Raw genomic sequence first — 23,517 nt, 5'->3', positions numbered from 1 at the left:
ATGTATACAATTATTATATCAATCAATTGTGAATATCTTTTTACAATTCATCAAAATATGAGAAAAGATTTTGCATTTAAAAATTTAATGTGTAAGAAACTAAGAATAATTGTATTGGTGATTTTTAAGAATCAAACTAATGATATATTTTTAATATAAAATACAGTATATGCAAATAAGTAATGGATAGATATTGTGTATATATAATTCTGTGGCCCAGAACCGAAGGATTATTATTTTTCAACACAAATGTTCCAATAATTTCCAACACAAATGCGATCTCTGTGAGCTCTGTCTATTGATAAGGTTTAGGACACCTTAATTATTGTCCTAATTCAAATCTTTAATTTCGACCAAGAAAAGAAGGCATAAAGCATTTAATTTTTTAATAAAGTTATCAATAATATTACAAGTATTCATTTGAATTTAATAACAAATTTAGAACATAACAAGAAGTAAATGATTAAGAGTTAATTAAGCTGGCAAACGAGTATTGAGTAAGATATTATTGATAGCATCATTTTTTAATCCTAATTAGTATAGTACTCCTAATTACCTAACCACTGATTATTTGCATACATAATTCCATTGCTGATTTGATTTCAAGGGAGAAATTCCAAAATTCCAAAACCCTTTTGGGATCTCAGAAATGTCAGACGAGGAAGAAACGCAGCCCACTGATGACCAGAAAATCGAAATAGCCAAATGGTTTCTCCTCAATGCTCCTGCCGGCGAAATCCAATACATCGCCAAAGGTAATCTCAAGATCAATGCTCATGCATGTGTATATTGTGTATATACGAATAACTATCCTACTTTTTGACCAATTCCAAATTTAATTATACTTGCGCAGATATGAAGGCGGTTTTGCAGGATGAGACGCTGTACACCACGGCCGCCGCAGTGGCATTTCCTCTTTACAACAAATCCCACATGATCTGCCTCGATTTTCCTGATAGAAGCGGTGAGGTAACGCCCATTGTGCGATCAATTTGCCCTAATTATGTTGTCTCTGTAATTGTTAAATTATATTTTCCGAGCCTTGTTCTTTTACTTCTCTCATTATGCTCAGTTTGCATATATTTTCCGGGAAATTATTTTGAATCAATATATATCTGCTCTTTATAAATGGCGAGGGTTTAATATGAATTAAGCGCAGACTATATGAATAGGTAGAAAATTGACTTCAGTGAATCCATAAAGAGTTTTGGAAGATTTAAAACATTAGCTAAATTTCCCTCCACATAGTACTTTTTAGAATGAAGAATGATCATTTTCCATCTCATTGCTACAAGATTTGTTCCTTTCAGCTGTATAATTTGCACAGAACTAGAATGGACATGTGTTTTAATAGCTATTATTGCATGTTAAGAAGTTTTACATCTGTGCTGCAGTAGCACACAATGCTAAATTTGTAATCTTAAAATTGCTTTAGCTTTGTGGTTCGTGGTGTTAAATGTTTGGAAACAGGGGCAGTTTGCACAGACAAGGTTCTCTAGCTTTTAAACAGCTTTATGAGGAAACTTGAATCCTATTATAAATAAACGGACATCATGTCAGATACACTTGAAACTAGGATTGAAATCTTCATGCGCGTTCTTTTTCCCTTGTCTGAGTAGGCTCTATGGTTGATATAGAATTTCCTTTTCTGTTTTCACATGTTTGTACTTTCTTTATCTTTGATGTTATCAGGTTATGGTTACACCATTTAGTGAGATTGGCGAGAACGAGTATGTTGATCCTAGGACTGCTCAAGTTGCAGTTGTTGACCATGTGAATCAGGTAGGTATCTTCAGTTGATTGCATGAGTATTGAGGTCATGCATTTGGAGGACTTAATCTTATTGTGTACATGATTAGGTTTTTCTGTCTCTTTTAGTATGGACTTTATTTTATGACAAATGTTATAATTTATACTCCCTTATTTATTTTAAGGTTGCAGTACATGTAACATATTCAGCAACATAGTAAAGAAAATTAAAATTGGCTAAATACTTCCATCAAATTAAATGGTTGTATGAGATCATCTATTCAACTTCAAATTTAGTTTAGCTTTACTGGTCTTCTAGATTAAAAAAACCCTCAAGCAGTGGTACCAAAAACTGCTCAGTCCAGTTGCTAGATGGCTTACAGCAGAAAAGTGGAACCTAAAACTGTTCAATGAAAGTTCTTAAGCTCAACTCTATAAGTTTTGTCAAGTAGATGACCTGTTTTTCTCAAATGGATGATTTGTTTTGCTTTTGTGGAGATGCATGCAATATGTGAAATTGCTAATACTCGTGAATCAAACTAAAAGCTCCTAATGAATGTATTTCACTGATATTGATACACTTGAAAGAGGAGTTAAAATGGTTTACCATGCTGAAAGCTGGAACTTGGATGTGGTGGGGCAGTAGTTAGAAATATTGGGAAGAGTTGGCAGCGGTGGTTATTTGGATAGTGAAGGAGTGTGTTAGTGCAGTAATTATGATGATGATGATGTACAATTTGGCAGAGAATCAGAATGAACTCCTACTTTGATTTCATTATTATCCATTGTGCTACACAATACATCTAGGTAATATAGGTTTTATGGATTATGTGCGTATCTTCTTTTTATGTGAATGATGCTAAGAAAGCATTGAGAACCAAACTTGACCCGTACTAGTGTGTTCTAATTCGCATATTTAATAGTCACTTATAATTTTTTCTACCGAGCCTTTAGTTTGGGGAACTAGGGTTAGAAGGGCCATTGTTTCTATAACTGAACTTAACTCAGCAAAGCATAAAGCATACTAATGTCTTTAGTGTACATGAGTTCCATCAGAACTTTTTCTGTTTTCATTTTACAGTGTTCTGTGTTAATCAGGTCTGTAGACGTGCTCGGCCTGCAAATGATGAAGAACTTCCAACACCATATATTGAGGAATATCGGTGTGCTCCGTGTTTTCCTGTTTTTAAATTTAGTCTAGTACAGAAATGAAAAGGCTGTTGTGTTGCTCTCAGTAAACTAGCAGCTGGCAAAATAATATTTTATGGCGTCATTCCCAAGAGCCTGGTTTTACTGATGTTCTTTCTGCAGGTATGCCTTGGATATAGAAGTTACTAAGTATGTAAGTGAAGCATACCCAAAAGGAATCTGTTCAGTTTATTGTGTTAATGGGAAAGATGTGGAAGAACCAGGCATGGATTTTGATCTTGTTGTGGTAATTTCTGCTGCTAGACTCAACCCTCAGAATTTCTGGTAAGTTCTGTTATTAGTACTGTAATGTACTCACATATGATACATTCCTATCTGCCTTGGTGAATCATCATGATGAGTGGAGATAGTCTGCGACTCTGCGTAATTCCATATACTATATACGTATATACATCTACTAGTCGAAGGAAGATATCTGGAGATATATATTCTGAATCATGTTCTGACAATTAATTTTAAGCTCTAATCTTATCTGGGCAAGCGTGACGACTTTTGAAAATGAAAAAGCTTGATCTACCCACTGGAACTAATTCACAAAGTAACTGAACAAATTCATAACAGACTTATAAATTTGCAGGGGGGAAATCTTGAAAATATAAAACACGAAAAAAAATCTAAATAGGGATCATGACCATATTGGTACATGGGTGATGGGGAGAAAAAGCTTATTAATTGAATCGAAATTCGGCATGTGTGCTTGTTTGTTTGTTTGATATTGTATTTATAGCATAGAATGACCGGAGATTCTGTTGAAAAGTCATCCTACAGAGATACAATCTTCATAATTCTTGCTTGTCTAGTTGTCTTTCTTCTTACACTTTCATTAATTTGTCTAGCAATGGAAGTTGGCGATCAATATGGAATGTGGAATTCAAGGATGAGGCACAATTTGTGGAAGTTAGAGGTACACTTCAGGTAGTCTTCAATTTATGATATGAGATTCTATAGGAATTTATATTCTTTATTCCAATTGATGTCATACTTTTGCATCAAAGGGTAAATACAGAAATATAGAGAAACATGAATTTTGTATTTTATGTAGGTTGGCGCCCACTACTTTGAGGAGGGGAATGTCCAGTTAGATGCAAAGCATGAGTGCAAAGATTCCACTATGTTAATGGTAATGCTTGAAATCGAATATGTAGTGTATTCTTTGTTCATGTGTGGTTGGTTCATGTTACTGGCAGCTTAGAATGGAAATGGTGACATACAGTTTGGTCCATTTTTGGAATGTTAGTTATGTTAGCTGTGACAATGGTCTATAGACAAGTCTGGTCTATTTAACAATTAAGTAATTGACATATATTTACTCTGTGGCAGATATGGTGTACGCATCTTCTAGTTTAAGAATTTATGCACTCATTAAATCAAGAATTTGGATTTTATAAATTCTTTCTTTCTTTTTTATTATGACATTCTGTCCACCTTTTTATGAAATCAACATTGAGCTTTTTGCTGATTCAATTCAAGGATACCCACATTTATTGATATTATCTGTGGTTTTTAACAAAACATCGATGAGATTTTTCTGTGACACATTCTTGATAGATATACAAATTTTAGTCAGGGTTTAATCTGTGGTTGTCTGTTTGCAGTCTCTTTGTGACTCCAAATCAGGAGAACATTTTTGAGAATGTCAATACTAAATTTGTTAGCTGCAGATTAGGAGGAAAAGCCATGATGTTAAAGAGATATCATTCGGTTAAGTTAGCAGAATATAACAGAATGTTGATTATATGTGTTGATTTCTCAGTCACCTGAAGACTCTGCACATTCTGTGACCACCATTATACGCCACCACGAGACGGAGTATCTAAATTCCCTTCAGGTTCTCATTCTTTCCTTGTGCCTAGTATCTTTGTTTTCCATTTTTTTTTACTAAATCTACTGTATTGGCAGACATCCTATTCAAAATTGCCTGATGCCACCTTCAAGGTACTCTCTTGGATATCTTCCGTCTTCGTAATAGTTAGCCTCTGAGCAATTCCTATTATTGATAAATATGAATTGAAGTTTTATAATTTGTCCTTCCATGAACTAATTTTTTTTGTTTTTGTAAGCATGCTTCCTGAAGTTAACTTATAGCTTGTGATAAACTCATGCTCTGCTCTCATAATTTCCATTTTTAACATGTTTTAATTGTTGTGTATCTGCTTATTAGATGTTCTAGGTATACATTTATTTTCCTTGCACATTGACAGTCAAATAATGCATCTCAAACAGTCGATTTAGTATCATACTATTTGAATCCCTAGTCAGACCATTATTATTTCTGAGAAAGATCTGTGGGTTCTGATAAAGTCGAGATACTCTTTTGCTTTTCTGCATTGTAGGACCTTCGGAGGAAGCTTCCTGTTACACGGACCTTATTCCCATGGCATAACGCCGCACAGTTCAGCCTCAGACGAGATATCCAAAAGAGCTTGGGACTGGAAAAGAAGTAAATGATTCTTCTTCAAGGTTGATTGTTGTATACTGTAGTCTCTCCACATTCACCCCCTACATTCAAAGATGATTTTGTTTTTGTGTCTGTGTTGTATCATGCGCTTCCCCACACTGATCTCTCATTTTCGTCTGGGGCACCGGTTTACATGCCAATTGGCTTGAAATTTTCTGAAAACATATGATGTGTGTATACCTTAGGGATGTAAAGTATTCATATATTGAAAGAACTCATTTGTTTCTCATTGACCTTAGCTGCATTTTGGATGTTGCACTAACCTAGTTTTAGTAGTTAGCATAGCCTAGAAGTCAGGATGGGAAAAAAGTTACATTCCATGTCAGTTTAGTAGTATAGATTTATAAGAGTGCTATGTTATATTGGTTGGTGGTAATGAATCAATTAGTATTGAATTATAATATACTTTTGCTATATATATACCATTTGATTGTAGTGGTTTTGGGCAACAAAAATTTAAATTTGCTGCAGATAACTTCAAAAGCACTTTGCCATGGCTTCGAAAAGAGAAACAGAAATATGCAAAAGTAGATAGTGCTGTGCATGACACAAGATATAGCTAAAGCTAATATTGAACTTTGATTATCAACTAAAACAACACAACTCAAAAATTCTAAAAAAAATATCAAAACTTGACATATAATAAAAACTGATGTAGCCTAATATTAACTATAACCACAACTTGAATCTCTCTTTCATCAGCACTTGACCTCCTTCAAACCATGAGCCAGATACAGAAAAGTTGGATCAGTCGCTCCTTCCTTGTAGTATGCAAACACCATTTTCCCATCATCGTGCATGCTCTCCCCAACAAAGCTGTAATATCACCCCAAACATCGTGTCATCAAACAAAAGATTAATTACGTCGATATGTACGTGTTCATTAATGAAAGAACAATATTAATGCAGAAATGAGCACCTGAAACTTTTAATAGAATCAACTTTAGCAAAAAAAAGAAAAGTTGAATCAACTTACTATTGGAAGTCCTTGAGCTTTGAGACAAGGTATTTAGTAGCTCCTTCGATGCCTTTCTTGAACTGGTCTTGTTTCAAGTTTGGGAGTCGAGTTGTTGATATATTTCTTGAGATATGCTATGAACTGTTTCTTGTCGAAAGGAGGCTGCTCCTAAAGCGAAGCCCTTCATATAACTAGAGCATGCTAATTGCTAAAATCTGTATAGGAGATGACTAAGAAAAATAGCTGAGAGAAGATCCTGATAAACCAACATGATTAACGCCTTCTAGAAAGATTCGAATTTCTTAAAGGGTGGGAAACGAGAGTATGAGATTGATGAAGTAATAATGAGTGAGGCCACCATATTTTATAGCAGACCGGCGGTGTCCATGATATTTCCTACTGTCGACCGAATTGTTACCTTTTATTTGGCTTTTCCTTTTTTTTGTTCATTGAATCCGCTGCCTGCATCTCTCGTGATTTTGGTTTTGGCGACTTACCATGCTAATTCCATTAAGTTCTATAAATTTTAATTCCATATTTAAATTGAATCTATATTTTGTTTGTTGCATAATTAAATTTGGAGACTTTGTCCAAGTAGGACTCGTGCTACATTATTCATGGCTACTTGGATTTTAGTAATGGTCGGAGTTTGAATTATGATATTCTGTTTTCGTCGATCCAACAGTTTGGGATTTTATGCTTCCTCTATAACAAAAGCAAAAGATAAATTCGAAATATATAGTAGCATAATAGTCTCTCAGTCTCTGTTTTACCCAACACACATCAACTTTTTTCAACAGAGAGTATTGAATCTATTGATATTGGTCATTCATTTATCATTATCCATGACCGCCATCACTCATTTTTTTTAGTAGTATATTATATAACTTGTACGTAACTATGAACATTTATTTATATATCTTAATTAACTCGAGAAATAAATAATTCAAAAAGTAATAAATAAATACAAATAATAATTCAACAAAGAAAAATTAGAAGAAAAAAAACTAGACAAGTAGGGAGGATAAATTGCTACTTTTCCATTTCTATGTTTTGTACTACTACTATTTTACAGACACTCTCACACAAAATTTCGTTTGACAAAATGTGAATTAGTATTATCCACTCTTCTCCCCAAATGGGCAAACAAAACCTAGTTGAATAGTGCCAAAGCCCAAAAGGACTTGTAAACACCATTTAACCCGAGCGAGAGGAGGTATGATATGTTAGGAAAGAAAAAGATAATCAAACCAAGAATGCTTAGTTAGTATACAAGATTACCTGGAGTATAAGCCTAATACTGGTGCCCAAGAATATTTGGAGCACAAGCTTTGTACTTCCTTTACGAATATGAGTTCCGTTTTTCCATTTTGGTCTGTTTGCTAGTATGAATCCCCATTGGCGGACACAGTAAGGGAGGGGGAAGGGCTTAAGCCCCTTCCAAGAAGTATTTTTTTGTGTTTTTTTCTACTTTAAAAAATATCAAAAAATTCAAGTACTCATATCAGCCCTCACTAAATTAATGCCAATGAAGAATAAATCTCTGAAAGTTGAATGATAGGAATGGCTGAACTTTTAAAATGGCTGTTGTGTGTGTTCGTGAGGAACTGAACTTAAGTTAAATAAAAATGGTTGATATAGTTTTGGAGAAGAAGATGACTCAATTCCCAAAGTGAATAATACTAATAAATGATATTTTTAATTAGTGTTATTTTAGTTTTAGAAATTAGAGCCGTGCGTGTCTCACATTTTAAAATTGGTTCATACTTTAAAATAATTAAGTTTAGTGATTAATTAAACTTTTTATTCATTTTCTTTTCAATTCAATTCAATTATGTAAATATTTATTTTATAAGAATTTTTAATATTTACTTTATTGGTATAAAAATTAAAAATGAAAATTGAAAAAAATATCATGGATTGAATGTGTAATTTATTTCGTATAGGATTTGTAATTAATTGAAAAATAATTGATCTTCACATGATTTAAGTTTAAGATGTCGAGTTTGTAATTCTATAATTAGATTTTGAGGTGTTTTAATTGAAATTTTAATATTTTGTTTAATACATATATATTTTTCTCAAATATATATGCTATATATTACTATAAAAATATTCTCCAGCCGTAATATATTATTTTAATTTTTTTATTATATTTATGTTTGAGTTCTAAGAATCGTAGAAAAATACGAGTGGAAAAAAATCATGAAAATTGTGTAATACTCCCACTTTATATATTAATTTACATAAAATTATTCTTCGACGATGGACTATAAGAAAATATGAGATAATTATTCGCGAATAAGAAAGTATATACAAAATTGGAAAGTGCATATTCTTGTGGGACGGACCAAAAGGGAAATAATGCATATTCTTGTGGGACGGAGGGAGTATAACCTAGCCATGTATCACAATGTAGTCTTCAAAGTTCTTCGATGTTCTTTAATTTGAGTATTTACATTTTCGCATTTCAATTATATTTTTCAACATGGTATCAAAGCAGGTTCGATCACATGGATCGATCGTTGTCTCTATAGCAAAAAAAACACTACCAAAACAGTCGACAAGTTTGCCACAACAATTTATCCAATACTTGCCCATAGAAAAAAAACAGTTAGTCACCTCTGCGTGACATGACGGCTTCAGCTGTAGCTTTCTCGCCCTTTCAACTCCGGTCATCTTTTTTGGCCTTCTTCACCAACATAAATTTGGAGAGGGGTTGTTTTATCGGATACTTACTTAATTTTTTTATGAACATTGATAAACTATTGAATGGAAAGCAGAAGTAGTTACACGAGCCTTAAGTCTACAAATAGTCAAATACACAAGTTTTGTAAGTTTTGCTCTACAAAATACTCCTCCCGTCCCAAAAGAATATGTACTTTGAGTTTGATATGTGTTTTAATGCAGAATTGGTAAGTAAGATAGGTAGATTGAAAAAGTAATTAAAGTATTGTTAGTGGAGAATAAGTCTCATCTCATTAGAGAAAAAATAGTTTCTAAAATTAGAAAATGCATATTCTTGTGGGACGGACTAAAAAGAAAAGAGTGCATATTCTTGTAGGACGAACGAAGTACATGGCTAGTAATCTATAACTTTACATTATCCTGCCTCCTCCTTAGTCCAACCCTTTGGATACTTCTTTGGATTAGGGGTGAAAAAATACCGAAATACAGAAATACCGCATTTACCGTACCGAAAATAACAAAATTTCGGTACTGTAGCGGTATCAAGATATACTGTAGATTTGGTATACCAAATATTCGAAAATTCAGTACATGTTGAAATATTATATACTCCCTTCATCCCATAAAAATATGTGCACTTTCTATTTTCGTCCGACCCACAAAAATATGTGCATTCCATTTTTGGAAATGTATATCAATTTAATAATATAGGTCCCATTATCCACTAATACTATTTTAACTACCATTCTCCTCCTCTCTCTTACTTTACCATACTATTCTTCTCTTTCTCTCTTACTTTACCAATTTTATCTTAATTCCCGTGTCATACCCATTGCACCTATTTTTATGAGACGGAGGGAGTATATTACATTATATTTAATACATTTATATATAAAATAGAATGAAAAAGAATAAAATCTCCGAAAATCATACTCTTAAATATTTTGGGTATAAATTTTTTTTTGCATAAAGGTATTACGGTATACCGTACCATACTTCGGTATACCATAAAAGTGCGGTACAGCGCAATAAGGGTAAGATAACAGTATCAAAAATTAACCATACCGAATATTCGGAATGCTGTATACCGGAAATTCGGTATGGTATCGGTATGATATTTTATCACACCTCAATTTTCGGTAAGGTATACAGTATGACGTTCTCGGTACGGTATACCGTACCGACCCGCCCCTACTTTGGATACTTGAGATCTCTCTTCTCGTCATAGATTTCTCTTAACGCATCTCCAAGCTCATCTCTTCCCCAGTCGTTAGGGAAAACAACGTCGTCTTCCACGTAGGATGGTAAGAAGTTGCAAGGACTGCCATTTATTTTGAAGTTGCCGCAAGTCTTGGAATGTTTTCCCATCTTTTTGTCTGCCGGGTGCTTCATGCCCCAGTGTGTTGTTAGAGTTTTATGGGTGTCGAAGCCCCGTTTACAAATGTCACATTCGTAAATTGTTTGTTGTAGTTTTTGGTTAAGGGTCTCCTCCGCCTTCTTCTTGGCAGACACTGATAATGGGCGTGGGTACTCTTTCCTTGGCGGCAGAGTAGGAATGCATACTCTTTCCTTTAACATGTTTCTTCCTTTTAGGCCATCCACAATAGGAATAGCCCAGCAATAGCCCAGTCATAGCCTAGCCACTGCCACATCATCAGCACTAAAAATCCTCCTGCCACATCATAAATAGCCCAGCCATAGCCTAGCCACATCATAAATAGCCCAGCCACATCAATAGCCACATCACTAATAACAATTATATAAAATGACATAATTAACAATCACACAATATACGGAATTTAATTTACGAGACATATACGAGAAACATTAATAATACTATCCACATCACTATTAACAAATATATACAAAATGAAATAATTAATAATCTCACAATATACGGAATTAAATTTACGCCACAAAAACGAGAAAATTCACTAATATTAATAAAATTTACAAAGTACATTAATTAAAAAAAATTACATAATTAAAAAAAAACTAACGTCGTGCAGCCCTCCGCGCCCATAACTCTTCAATTAAATTCTTTTGGAGTCGAATATGAGCCTCCGTTTGGCGCATGTCGGCATGTGCTTGGAGGCGGCCGTCTTCATCGTGGGGTATCCCACTCCGTACGTTAGGGGCGGCTACGCCGTGGCTTGGACCAGCTTCATTATCGTCGTTGGCCCAATCAGTCAGTTGTGCACCTTCATCTTCGACAATCATGTTGTGCATGATTATACAGGCGTACATTATATCAGCAATGCAGTCGACGTGCCACAAACGCGTTGGCCCCTTAACTGCCGCCCATCGAGCCTGGAGCACACCAAATGCGCATTCCACGTCCTTGCGCGCCGACTCCTACCGTGCCGCAAAGTTGGCCTTCTTCTCATCTCCTGGGCATCGGATCGTCTTCACAAAGACGGGCGACCTAGGGTATATCCCATCCGCCAAGTAGTAGCCCATATCATGTCGGTTGTTGTTGGCGACAAAACTGATGGCCGGACCGACACCCTGACACTGCTCGTTGAAAAGTGGCGACGAGTTGAGGACGTTGAGGTCGTTGTTCGAACCAGCTATCCCAAAATACGCATGCCAAATCCACAGCCGGTAATCAGCTACGACCTCGAGGATCATCGTGGGATTCTTTCCCTTGTAGCCGGTAGTGTACATCCCCTTCCAGGCGGCGGGGCAGTTCTTCCACTCCCAATGCATACAATCTATGCTGCCTAACATCCCTGGGAACCCATGCTGTTCCCCGTGCATCCGCAGCAGATCCCGACAGTCATCGGGGGTAGGGCTTCGAAGGTACTGATCACCGAATATTTCAATCACGCCCTGACAGAAATACTTCATACACTCCAGGGCAGTCGTCTCACCGATGTGGAGGTACTCGTCCCACATGTCTGCAGCGCCTCCGTAGGCCAACTGCCGGATTGCCGCAGTGCACTTTTGAATAGGAGTGTGGCCGGGTCTGCCAGCCGCATCGTGCCTAAAGCGGAAATACAGATATCGTTGCTCCAATCCGTTAACAATACGCATAAACAGGGACCTGCGCATCCTAAAACGGCGCCTGAAAAGGTTGGCGTTGAACCGCGGCTCCTGTGCGAAGTAGTCTTCGTATAGGCGCTGATGTGCAGCTACGTGATCACGATCAATCACCGCTCGGCGGTGTACCACTGGTCGAGGTCGAGGTACCGCCGACTGCAAGGCCCTCTGCATCCATTGATCAATCTCACGGTTCGTATAGGCCTCTAGCGCTTCGTTCATTATACGCTCGTACTCCTCAGCATCCCCACCACTCCCACCACTACCACCGGCGTTACTCATTTCTAGGTGTTGATCTTGTACAGAAATTAAGATAGAGAGAGTACTCGTTAATACAAGTGGTGCGAATGAAAATGACGGGCAAGTCGCGTATATATAGTGTTTCGGAAATAAAAAAAAAATAAAAATTCGCGCTAGGCGGTGCGCTGGGCGATCCGGACGCTGCAATAGCGCCTAGCGGATCGCCTAGCGCACCGCCTAGCGCCGCGGAACCGCCGAGCGCTAGGCGGTTTTTTCCGCGAAATCGGCTAGGCGGCTGCAATAGTTCGCCTAGCGCACCGCCTAGCGCCGGCGCTCGGCTAGGCGGTGCGCTAGGCGCTATTGTGGATACTCTTATAGCGATACCTTGTTTGCAGCGAGACCTAAAACTTGTTCAAGCAGCAATACCTAATCTTGTTCAAGCAGCGAAACCTAAAACTGGAATAGTTTTTTACTTTTTCCAAAAAGTAATTCAAACCTTCCTTCTTTTATCAATGCGAACTCATGAATATTTATTAGGCTTCAATTCGCTTGCAAAATTGTTAAGGCCTAAAATGAGGATATAAACATTGAGTAAGACGATTGATTAATTTTTTTAATGGAAAATAAATATAAATTTAAAGGTAGTACCCTTAGTTCCCTCATAATTGAGGCATAACTTTTCGGCACGGAGTTTAAGAAATAGATGTTTAGGGTGTGTTTTGTACCATGGATTAGGGTGGATAACTGCTCCTAACATACTTTTTTCTACCATTTTGTTCTCAGGACATTGAATCCTTTATTTGGAATGGGATTTTAAACCATTCTTGGAATTTGGACATGGAGAATAGCAAAAAATTCCTTGTTTGAATAATAAAGTTTAAAATGTGTAATTCGAGGCATGTATCCATGAAGGCATGAACTCGCTGTTTTGTTTCTGATGCAAAAGTTGGTTGTGGCTGGCGCCAGAGTAATGATTCCGTGAAGTAGTTCGGCGGAATTTGAAGATTACAGTGGTTTGGAGGTAAATTCAACAACAAATTTTTGAAGCAAATCAGGGTAGGGTTGCTTCTGCATCCAACGAGTTGAACATGATTTAGTTGTCGAGCTAAACAAAGGAGTTCTGGCGGAGCAGTGCGTTGTCGTCTATGCGAGGATATTTGACAATGGTGGGAGTGGAAAGGATAAAATTGGAAATATTAAAGATTACCGAGGTCATTGTCGTTGTTGTACAAATAATCCCAAGTGGAATCAAGATTGCTGAACACATATAACAAGCCCAATCCACGTTGGAATCCAACCTACGTCAAACCTGTCCCGGGGTACAAAACAGACCTTTACTGTTTTAAGTAGATTGATTAAAAAAAGTAAGAACAAGGAAAAAAAATAGAGAGTATAGTGTAAAAAGTGAATAAAATAGAGAATAAGATAAGATAGAGTAAAATAAGAGTGATAAAAAATGTTAGTAATTATTATACTACTACTCTCTCCGTCGACGAATAGGAGTACCGTTTTTCCATTTTAGACCATTAGCATTGGGGCGCCCTAAGGCGCGCACGCCACGTCATCAGTTTTATCCTCCTACCCTCCACCTGCAGTGGGGCGCACTAAGGCGCGCCCTATGACGTGCCACGTTATCAGTTGTACTATTGTTTTGTTTAATTAATTTAAATGTTTTCAAATATAGTATGCAAACGAAAATTAACAAAAAAAGAACGAGTAATTAAAAACCGGCGAATATTGATTACAGAAAAAGTTACACGATTCAAGTTACACTAAAAACCGGCTAATCTACGCAATTCCTAACTTCCTGCCAACGCGCCTCACCACTGAACATCGGACTGTTGGGACTTGATGAATCCATTTCGTATGAATAAAAAATGTGAGTTTCGAGAGTGGAATCGCGAAATGAAATGTTAAAAATGAAGGATATTTATAAAAAAAGTGAAACCGCGTGTCATCGTCCGCGACCATCGTCTGCGGAGCCCACAATGCGGCGGACGATGGCGCGGACGATAGGCTATCGTTCGCGCTATACGCCGCAGACGATGTATCGGCCGTGAGCATCGGGCGCGCCCAATGCCAGGCACCCACAATGGTGCCATCGTCCGCGCCCGAGGACGATAGACGCCATCGGGCGCCCCATTGTGGGTGCTCTTAGTCTGTCAGCGAATATGAGTCCCGGTTCACTTTTACCATAAATGGTAATAGGGTTACACATTCCACTAACTCATTCCACTCACATTTCATTTAAAACTAATATATAAGTGGGAGTCCCCCTATTCTACTAACTTTTTTCCACCTTTTTTTAACATTTCTTAAAACTTGTGCCGCCCAAAAATGAGACTCCTAATGGCAGACGGAGGGATTATATTCATTTGTAGTACTCCCTCTGTCCGCAAATAGGAGTCCCGTTTTTCCATTTTAGTCCGTTCGCGAATATGAGTCCCGGTTCACTTTTACCATAAATAGTAATAGGGTCCCACCTTCCACTAACTCATTCCACTCACATTTCATTTAAAACTAATATATACCAGGGGATGCCTATTCCACTAACTATTTTCCACCCACTTTTCTTAACATTTCTTAAAACCCGTGCCGCCCATAAATGAGACTCCTAAGAGCATCCACAACCGTGCTCTTGCCAGAGGCACGGTTGTGGGCCCGACCCCACTTTTTCTGCCTGCTCTCTGGCAAGAGCACAACACCCACAATTGTGCTCTTCCGCAAGGACGAGCACAATTAATTTAAAATTCAATTACACAAAAACATTTCCATAATACTAAAATTCATTAAAAAACCACAATAAATATTACAAATTACAAATAAAATAAAAGAGACATAATTAAAATCCTAAAAATTAAAAATTACATAATTAAAATCATAAAAATTAAAATTACATAATTAAAATCATAAAAATTAAAATTACATAATTAAAAAACTAAAAATTAAAAATTACATAATTAAACTCCTAAAAATTAAAAATTACATGATTATTGGCTAAAATTACCCGAGGAAGACTACTCATCCGGCGGCACCAACCCCAATTGTTTTTTGAGACCCAATATCATGTTCTCGTGCGTTTGAAGTTGCGTGGGGGTCATAGTTGACCTATCGGCCAGATTGAGTTGGGCGAAAAGGGCCCACAACAAGCTGTTCGGGGGTGGAGGTGGAACATAGGGTGCGGGTTCAGGGGCGGGGGCAGATGGAGTCGCGGCGCGACGGCGTTCGGCCGCCGCCTTCTTCCTTCCTTACGGTCGGCGTCGGGAACCGCTTGGTCCAGCGTCGGGGCTACCCAAGTTAGCTTCGGCGAGTTGGCTAGCCACTTCTTCGCCGGCGTCGGATAGGGATGCCGACCGTGACCGTTTGGAGAAGCCGCTAGAGGAGGATGTTACGTCTCCCAGATACTTCGGGTGCGTCCTCGTTTCCTGCCAAACATTTAGGTACTTGAACGACTTACCGTTCATGGATTGGTAGGTGCTCAGCGCCGCAGTGATGATGTCGACCTCGCTCCGGCCGCTCTCGGCATTCTGCGACTCCTGGAGGAAATAGCCATTGAACTTGCCAATTTCGTCGTTGGCTCGGCCGATGCAGTTGCGCACCATACTCTCGTTGCGCTTGATCGTTCCCGGCGGCCGGTTTACATTGTACCGCCGAGAGACGCGCCACCAAAAGTGATCGCCGGATTGGTTCGTGCCAACCACCGAATCTTCGGAGATTTCCAAGTACGCCTTGAACAATCTATCCATCTCCGTCGGTGAGTATTGTGTGCGGACACCGGCGCGAGATGGAGAAGTCGGAGTTTGGGAAGGGACGGGAGGCCTAGGCTCCGGTGTCCACCCGTATCGCCCATCGGAGGCACCTTGCTCGTCGACCGGGTATGGCCGGTAGCCACCCGGAACGCCCGAATCTTGGGTGAGAGGAGGGGCCGAATAGTCCGTTTCCGGACTAGGAAACGGTTGTGAACCGAACCATTCGGGGTTCCAACCATGGGAGCCCGTAGGGTTATCGTCTTGGCCGGACATAGTGATGTTGTAGGGTATGAGAGAATGAAGATGAAAATGGATATGAGAGATTGAAGATGAAAATGGATATGAGAGAATGAAGATGAGAATTGTGTAGTTTGATGTGAATTTTTGGGAGTGAAATTGGGGGTATTTATAGATGAAAGTGTGTATTTTTGGGGTAAAAAATGGAAAAAAATTTAAAAAGTAGAAAAAAACGGTTATAAAAGGATATATTTTTTTGGGAAGTGAATTTTTTTTTAATCAGTTTTTTTTAATTAAAAACCGATTTTTTAATTAAAAAAAAATTTAAACACAACGGCTATGCTGTTGACGAATCCCAGCGCGCCACGTCAGCTGCTCGTTGGCACGGCGCTGCTCTATGCATCGAGCAGCGCCGTGCCAGCGGCGCAAGCGCAGCGGCGGTGGGTAGCGTCCGTGCCAGCGGCGCGGACGGCCGTGGCGACGGACGCCACCGTTGTGGATGCTCTAATGACGGACGGAGGGAGTACTATATATAGAAATGACTCAACTATGAGGAGACTTTCCAAAATAAAATAAAAAATAATTCAACTTTAAGGAAATGAAAGGAGCATTATGATAGTTTTGAACCCTAAACATTTGGCTCTGGACATTACTACTTTACCAATAGGTTAACTCACATATATATATTCATCTAACAGCCGGTGATACTTTGATTAAGTAAATCTGTACTAATCACATTTCTTAGTTTATGAAATGATTTTGTACGACAAGACTTAAGTATAAAAAAAATTTAAAATAAAATTATACTACAAGTATAAAATGACAGCAAAGCTTAAGGCTCCTCCTCATTCGAATGTGTCCGGATACATATGTATCGCGCAAATAAATAGTACTCTGTCTCCTTCAAATATTTGAATTGGTAAACATAATTAATTGTTTCATAGTAGTATTATATAAAATTGTCATATAATTTTGCAGGCGAATTTAGCCAATATTTGAAAGCAATGCAGTAATTGCACAATTCAAATTGAAATCAAACAAATTTATTTCAAAGTCCACCTATTCTATATCCTATGCTGATAAATAATTAAAATAAAAAAAATACATTTTTATAATTCTCTTACCGAAGAAAATAATCTTTAATTTCAACGGTAAGAGATTAAGAAAATTGATAGAAAAGAAAGGGAAAGAAGGTTGACACTTTTTATTGTTTCTCTCTCCTCTTTCCCAACTCCTGCATTTCCTTCAATCGTTTTAACTTACTTTACCAGAGCTTCAATTCAATCTGGGCTACCTATACTTTGTTAGATTCTATAATTATTCAGGGTTTCTGGAAATCGGTTTCGATTATGGGATCGGGAGATGCAGATCTTCTCGACGACGGGGATAGAGGAGGATGCAAAGCGGCGGCGGTATCGTGCTCTATTTGCTTGGATGTTGTCACCGACAATGGAGATAGATCTTGGGCTAAGCTTCAATGTGGCCATCAATTTCACTTAGGTGAGTTAATTTTACAATAAGTCTCATGATCTAGCTGATTCTATTTTCTACCTCTCCAATGTTTTGCAATTGATCAATTTCAGATCAGCATATTTGGTTGGTCTTTTTGCCCCAATTAGGCACTTCTATTGATTGAATTTGATGATCTGGGAATTAGTTGTGGGCTAGGAAAGTTGAATTGCTACAGTTCTTCTGGGGAATTGACTTTTGGATGCTTTAATTGTAATTTTCTGAGTTGCTCCTTCATTGGTTGCTCGTAATTTTGTTTAGATGTAGTACACAATACACATGCAGTGCAATTTAGTTCTTCTTGGAGACTTGGTCCATTGTGGGGTGTTGAATGTACTAAAATTGTTGCAACCTTAACTAGTTAAGTATCATGTAATTCTCCTGTAGGACCAGCAAACAAGCTGTTTATATGTTTGTGCTAGTAAATTTTGGAATCAGATAAGCAGTGGATACATATTTGCAATACATTCTTTAGAGGTAATAGGTAAAAATAATCTATGATGATTGTTTCTACTATCTCATTCACAGTGAAACTTTTGTTAATTGGAGTGTTGATATATGGTGATGGTGACCTGGCTTCTTTTTTTTGTTGACCGATGAAGCCCCTAACTAATTGACAGGGGCTGAAGTTATACCTTGTTAGCTGTCTGAACAACGCGTTTCCAATAAATTAATAATGACCTAACACTCAAAGTGTGTAGGGCCTGTAGCCTAAATTTGTCATAGGTTTATAGTAATGGATGACTTTAGCTAGTATGCACATGCATGCCCTTTTTTGGTTTCTGCTATCTTTATATCTTCTAAGCTGTTGTTTCACCAACTTTTGATGTAGCTTGATGGTAATCGTTTGTCATCTGTCTTTGCTTCTGTTTCAAAGCTTGAGTTAGCTTTAGCCATTACATTAATTAAAAATGATCCGGTACATATTTTCTTATGGAGATATTTTTGTTAGGCCTGATACATTGCTCTTATGCTTTTAAGTTATTACTCATCCCAAACTTTGTTTGTCAGTAAGATGAATCAAATGATTGATGAACCACATTACGTTTCTTACTCCGTATGTTGTTGCATGAAAAAAAAAACAGATTGCATTGGTTCAGCATTCAACAGTAAGGGAGCTATGCAGTGCCCCAACTGTCGGAAAATTGAGAAAGGACAATGGCTATATGCTAATGGTAGTCGTCCACTACCTGAGTTTAGCATGGATGACTGGGCCCATGACGAGGATCTTTACGATCTAAATTATTCTGAAATGGTAATTTTCTTGATTTATCATCTAACTTTTTTCTTCAGTGGTACTTGTATATATGTGTCTAAAGAGCATGTTGAAGCATTCCATGTTATGTAACTTATTTTCACCTGATCCTCTTTTAGATGTCATCTTATATGCCATTCATTTCAAATAAGGGCAATCACGTGTAACGTGCACTGCATTCTCTTCCAGCCTTCAGAAATATATGTGCAATTTGTGACCATATCAATGAGATTCATTTGCTTTAAAATTTCATCTGTATTGGAATTGTGAGGGGTTATAAGCGCAACCATCGAATATTATCATATAGTGGAAGAATGTTATGTTGCCTGATGTTCATTCACTTTGAAGCTACAAAGCTTATTTAGAGAATGGCTTCCTTTATAAAAATTATGTAAACTTGTCTTGATTGAATATTGTCTAATCTAACCATTTGGGCTTCTTTTAGCTAGGCTTCATATTTTTCCCCCTGGCTTGAGTTTCTTCGTATCAGCATAAATTCCACTTTATACAAACTATTTCTTTCCCTTGTTATCTATCTATCACAAAAATAATTGATTCAGCCGAGATTAGCTATTTATGTGGGATCTGTCTTGGATTACTTGTGTTGAGTAATGTGAGGAACCATGGGAAGAGCAGTCAGGAACGCTAGAGGACATACTTGGAGCAAAGTTGGTCTTATCCTGGGTTATTTGGTATGAACTACTTGATGGTCAGATAGAGGATACCTGTCTGTAGCATCATATGGCTGTTTCAGCAGCTTAGATTAGCATGAGCTTATCCTCAATTCATCATACCTAGAGGTTAAATGTGAAGCATTATATGGACTATGGTTGTACATATGAGCTATCAGATGAACTCAATCAAGTTTGACCTACCATTCTATTCGCTTATAATATTCTCTCCCTCAAGATATTCGTCAGTTGACATCCCAAAAGCTTCTATGAACTTTGGTCACTGTGTTAATGTGTTTTTAGCTATTAATGAAGCATGAGCAGAATCCCTATTCATTCCCCACTGACTTTTACTCTCCTTTTCATTCTGCCTTGTACTTATCAGTAATGTTTTGGAACAATCTTTTTCTAAGACTGACAGTTCAGGGAACAGTTTCAGTTGAGAGAACAAGTTTTTCCCCTAAAGTGGCTGTATTTCTATCCAAAATGTATACTAAATATGACTTACCTGATTTTTGGGGATCTTAATTTCTGAATTACCAAGGAAGGTCATAGTTGGCTTCAATATTATGACTTCATGCTTGTAAATAAGCTTAATTTCTATGTTGCTAAAGTTTTCTGAATACTTTAAAATAACTGTTTCAGTCATTTGGACTGCATTGGTGTCCTTTCAGTGGGATAACAAGGCTCCCTTCATCTTTTGAGTAAGCCTCTATCTTACCTTTTGTAATTTTTCACATAGTATTAAATGCAATTACTAGTTAACTTTATTTCTTTTCTGACGTATAGATCGTGTAGGTGAAAAATATTAGAACGAATATGATATTCTCATAATTTAGCTCATATGCCTTAATAATCAAAGAAAGCTAACACCTTGTTAACCATCCATAATGTTTGGAATTCCCTAGGCACAAATTTGGCACACACATTTATTCATTTGTTTTTATGTATTTCTCTATATGTGACATTTAACATTTTCAATCGTAAGTTCACCGAAACTTTCTGAAAGACATGAAGATAATCTTTGATTAATTTCAGGATGATTACTATTGTTTACAGCCAAATCTTATAACAAAATATTACCCTGGCACCCTAGGAGTGCATAGCTTTGGTCCACAGGCTAGAAATGGTGCCTTGGAGAACCTTTTGATTATTGTCACCTGATGCATTTTGCTTCGGCCTAGGGCCCCGGCTGTTGGTGGCTGCCTATGGAGACTTTTGCAGCAGTGGCTTCCTGGTATCTAGTATCTACCACATAGCCTGCGCCCAACTATCTTTACCCAAAATTCACATTCACTACATCCCCTTTGAGAAACAGCGACCAAATTATCTAGGTCCTTTGTACAAGTCCTGGGTTTGTAAGCCCTGTTAACTGGTGGGCATCTAGAAAGTATCAAAGGTACCTCTAGGGGCTTGGAGCTGTCCATTTTCTTCTGTTAGTTTGGCTAGCTTGGCAGCCTAACCATAGTGATCTTGAAGCTTAGGTTGGTGGGTGAGTAAGTAGCTGACTGTGACAAATAGTATTTTGTTTTGTGAAGCCTTGTTTAGATCTCCATCTGAGAAGAGTTATTGGTTCGCTGAATAGTCTTTTCAGGCCTGTGCTCATCACAATTATAATGCTCTGGCCAATTCTTTTGTTTAAGTGCAATTTGCTTTTAATGTGTTACTTTAGAGTCTAGCATTCTAGGCCAACACAACTATGTTTTCTAAAATTGTTCGCTGAGCTTCACCTGTAGCGAAATATTAGGAGTCTCTTTTGGTCTGTAAGACTGTAAAAATTTGACCTCTTGACAATGTTTAATTACCTTATTTATGGATCCTTATGGGCTTTCCAGATGTTGCTTCACAAGGTGCTGTATGGCCAAACTTGTAATCTGGATGATTTTATTTTTTTATCATCATTGTTATCTACAATTTGGACAGACATTCTCTCAGGTGCTTGGCGCTGTATATTGTTTGACTAGCCTTAACAGATGTAAGAGAATGAGTATATATTATGCTATATATATGTTGCTGTATATTTACTTTATTTGATCTCCTCCTACTTTTTTTTTCTATTATATTCTAATTTTTCTGAGTTAATGATACATTCCTATTGCAGTGAAGGAGAGTTTTCATCAAGCACATGTAAGACTACATTTCTCTACCTTCCTGCTAACGCTTAGATCAAGTTTGTAATTGGTCTATTTGATATCTCATAGATCATGATCTTGTTGGACATACGCCTGTTTCATCCGCAACTCATCCTTGCCCTTATATTGCTTATTTTGGGCCAGTACATGCATCTTCTACAACATCAAGTACTAGTGTTTCTGATGGATATAATTATAGTAACCATTGGACTGGCCCATCAGTTCCTAGTGAAGTTCCCAACTCATACACTTTTCCTTCGATGGATGTGCACTATCACAATTGGGACCATTCTTCTCAATTCGCTCCAAGCAACCGGATTGCTGGAGCAGACCAGACCCTGATTGCACCCATGTCACAGAGAACAGCAAGGAATAGCTCTAATATCCCAAGAGCTGGAATGCTTCCCCCCTTCATGCTTGGTCACAGGTCAGTGTGTTGTTTTGCCTGAAATTTCTGATCAAATCTGTTCAGCATCACACGATTACCAGAATGAGTAAATTTTGGCACTTTTATGTTACAGTTCTGCCAGCAGAGCCCCCAGCTCAGCAACCACCTCCGTCCTTCCACCATACCCTGGAACTGTTGCTCGGACACGTGACCGTCCATCTTTTCAAGCATACTTCCAGCAGTCTAGTAGTAACCCTTCGGTACGCAACCCTGTTTTACCCACTGGACGAAGATCCAGCAGTCATAGAGGTTTAGCTGCTCCCCCTATTGCCTCGTTATCCGACCAGTCTGGTGGTTTCTACTTCTCATCAAACTCTTCAGGGAGAAACTTCCATGAAATGGAAAATCCCTACCGAGAACCGTTCCATGGTTGGGAGCGAGAACACCAACCTTCATTTCCTTCAAGCCAGGTCGATAGAGATTCAATCTGGGGGCCTTTCCACCCACCGGGTCCTGCATCTGAGACCGGAATCAGACCCAGCAGTTTCCGGCTGAGACATGGAACTGAGAGGATGCCATCTCAAAATCGGTGATAGGCATGTTATTATGTTCTGGTGAAAAAACTGTGACCACCATGAATGAAACCAGACAATATATGTTTGTGCAACGATCTATAATGGTTGGTATCTGCCTTGCACGGCAGCCCTGAAACTACCGTGGCATTGAAATTATCGCTTTCAATCGCTGCCAGCTTGTGTGATGGACTTTGGCTTCCTCTTGTTTGTATGCCCCCTGGGGCAATAAGATCACTGTTTAACGTAAAGAGGGTCGCCGGTAGCCTTTTCCGAGGCTGCCCATCTTATTTTTTTTAAAATCTAAATTTGATACTTTTAAAGAATTCTTTGTTGGGTTGTTTTCATTTTTGTGTATCTTATTTTGTCCTATACGATGCACATAAAAACCTTTGCGAAGTTAAGTGGACTTGATAAATGAAAACAAGAAACGCCTTTTATGTGCAACTGCAGCAGTTTTCAGTAGTTTTTTTCGCTTGAAATATCTGATCTTTCATTTGCACCCAAAACCTCATCTCCCCTGTTTCATACCTGAAGAAATTTGTTCTTGTGTGAGCCATCAAATGTGTGTGTAGACAACTTTAAATTTTTAGAAAGAGATGTATCTGGTCATATAAGAATTGGTTGATATTTTTGGATCAAGGAGACGGTGGGTGTTTG

General features: G+C 37.9%; 2 protein-coding genes across 2 annotated transcripts; both read left to right on the top strand.

Annotated features, from left to right (window-relative positions):
- Positions 1-545: 545 nt before the first annotated feature.
- On the top strand, positions 546-5,645 carry LOC121749140 (F-actin-capping protein subunit alpha-like). The gene is made up of 10 exons (XM_042143741.1): positions 546-755; positions 854-969; positions 1,693-1,782; positions 2,848-2,912; positions 3,061-3,222; positions 3,795-3,873; positions 4,001-4,078; positions 4,712-4,786; positions 4,858-4,893; positions 5,292-5,645. The coding sequence occupies exons 1-10, from the start codon at positions 650-652 to the stop codon at positions 5,400-5,402; spliced, it is 918 nt and encodes a 305-aa protein (XP_041999675.1). The 5' UTR covers positions 546-649; the 3' UTR covers positions 5,403-5,645.
- An 11,857-nt stretch (positions 5,646-17,502) lies between these two features.
- Positions 17,503-23,304, top strand: LOC121749133 (E3 ubiquitin-protein ligase RFI2-like). Its single transcript, XM_042143734.1, has 6 exons — positions 17,503-17,830; positions 18,925-19,094; positions 20,411-20,469; positions 21,867-21,892; positions 21,967-22,324; positions 22,419-23,304. The coding sequence occupies exons 1-6, from the start codon at positions 17,680-17,682 to the stop codon at positions 22,876-22,878; spliced, it is 1,224 nt and encodes a 407-aa protein (XP_041999668.1). The 5' UTR covers positions 17,503-17,679; the 3' UTR covers positions 22,879-23,304.
- Positions 23,305-23,517: the final 213 nt, after the last annotated feature.

Source organism: Salvia splendens, chromosome 1, assembly GCF_004379255.2.
Source record: "Salvia splendens isolate huo1 chromosome 1, SspV2, whole genome shotgun sequence".
In the NCBI taxonomy this organism is placed as follows: domain Eukaryota; kingdom Viridiplantae; phylum Streptophyta; class Magnoliopsida; order Lamiales; family Lamiaceae; genus Salvia; species Salvia splendens.
Note: the sequence above shows the minus strand (reverse complement) of the source record. Positions and strands in the feature narration are given on the sequence as shown.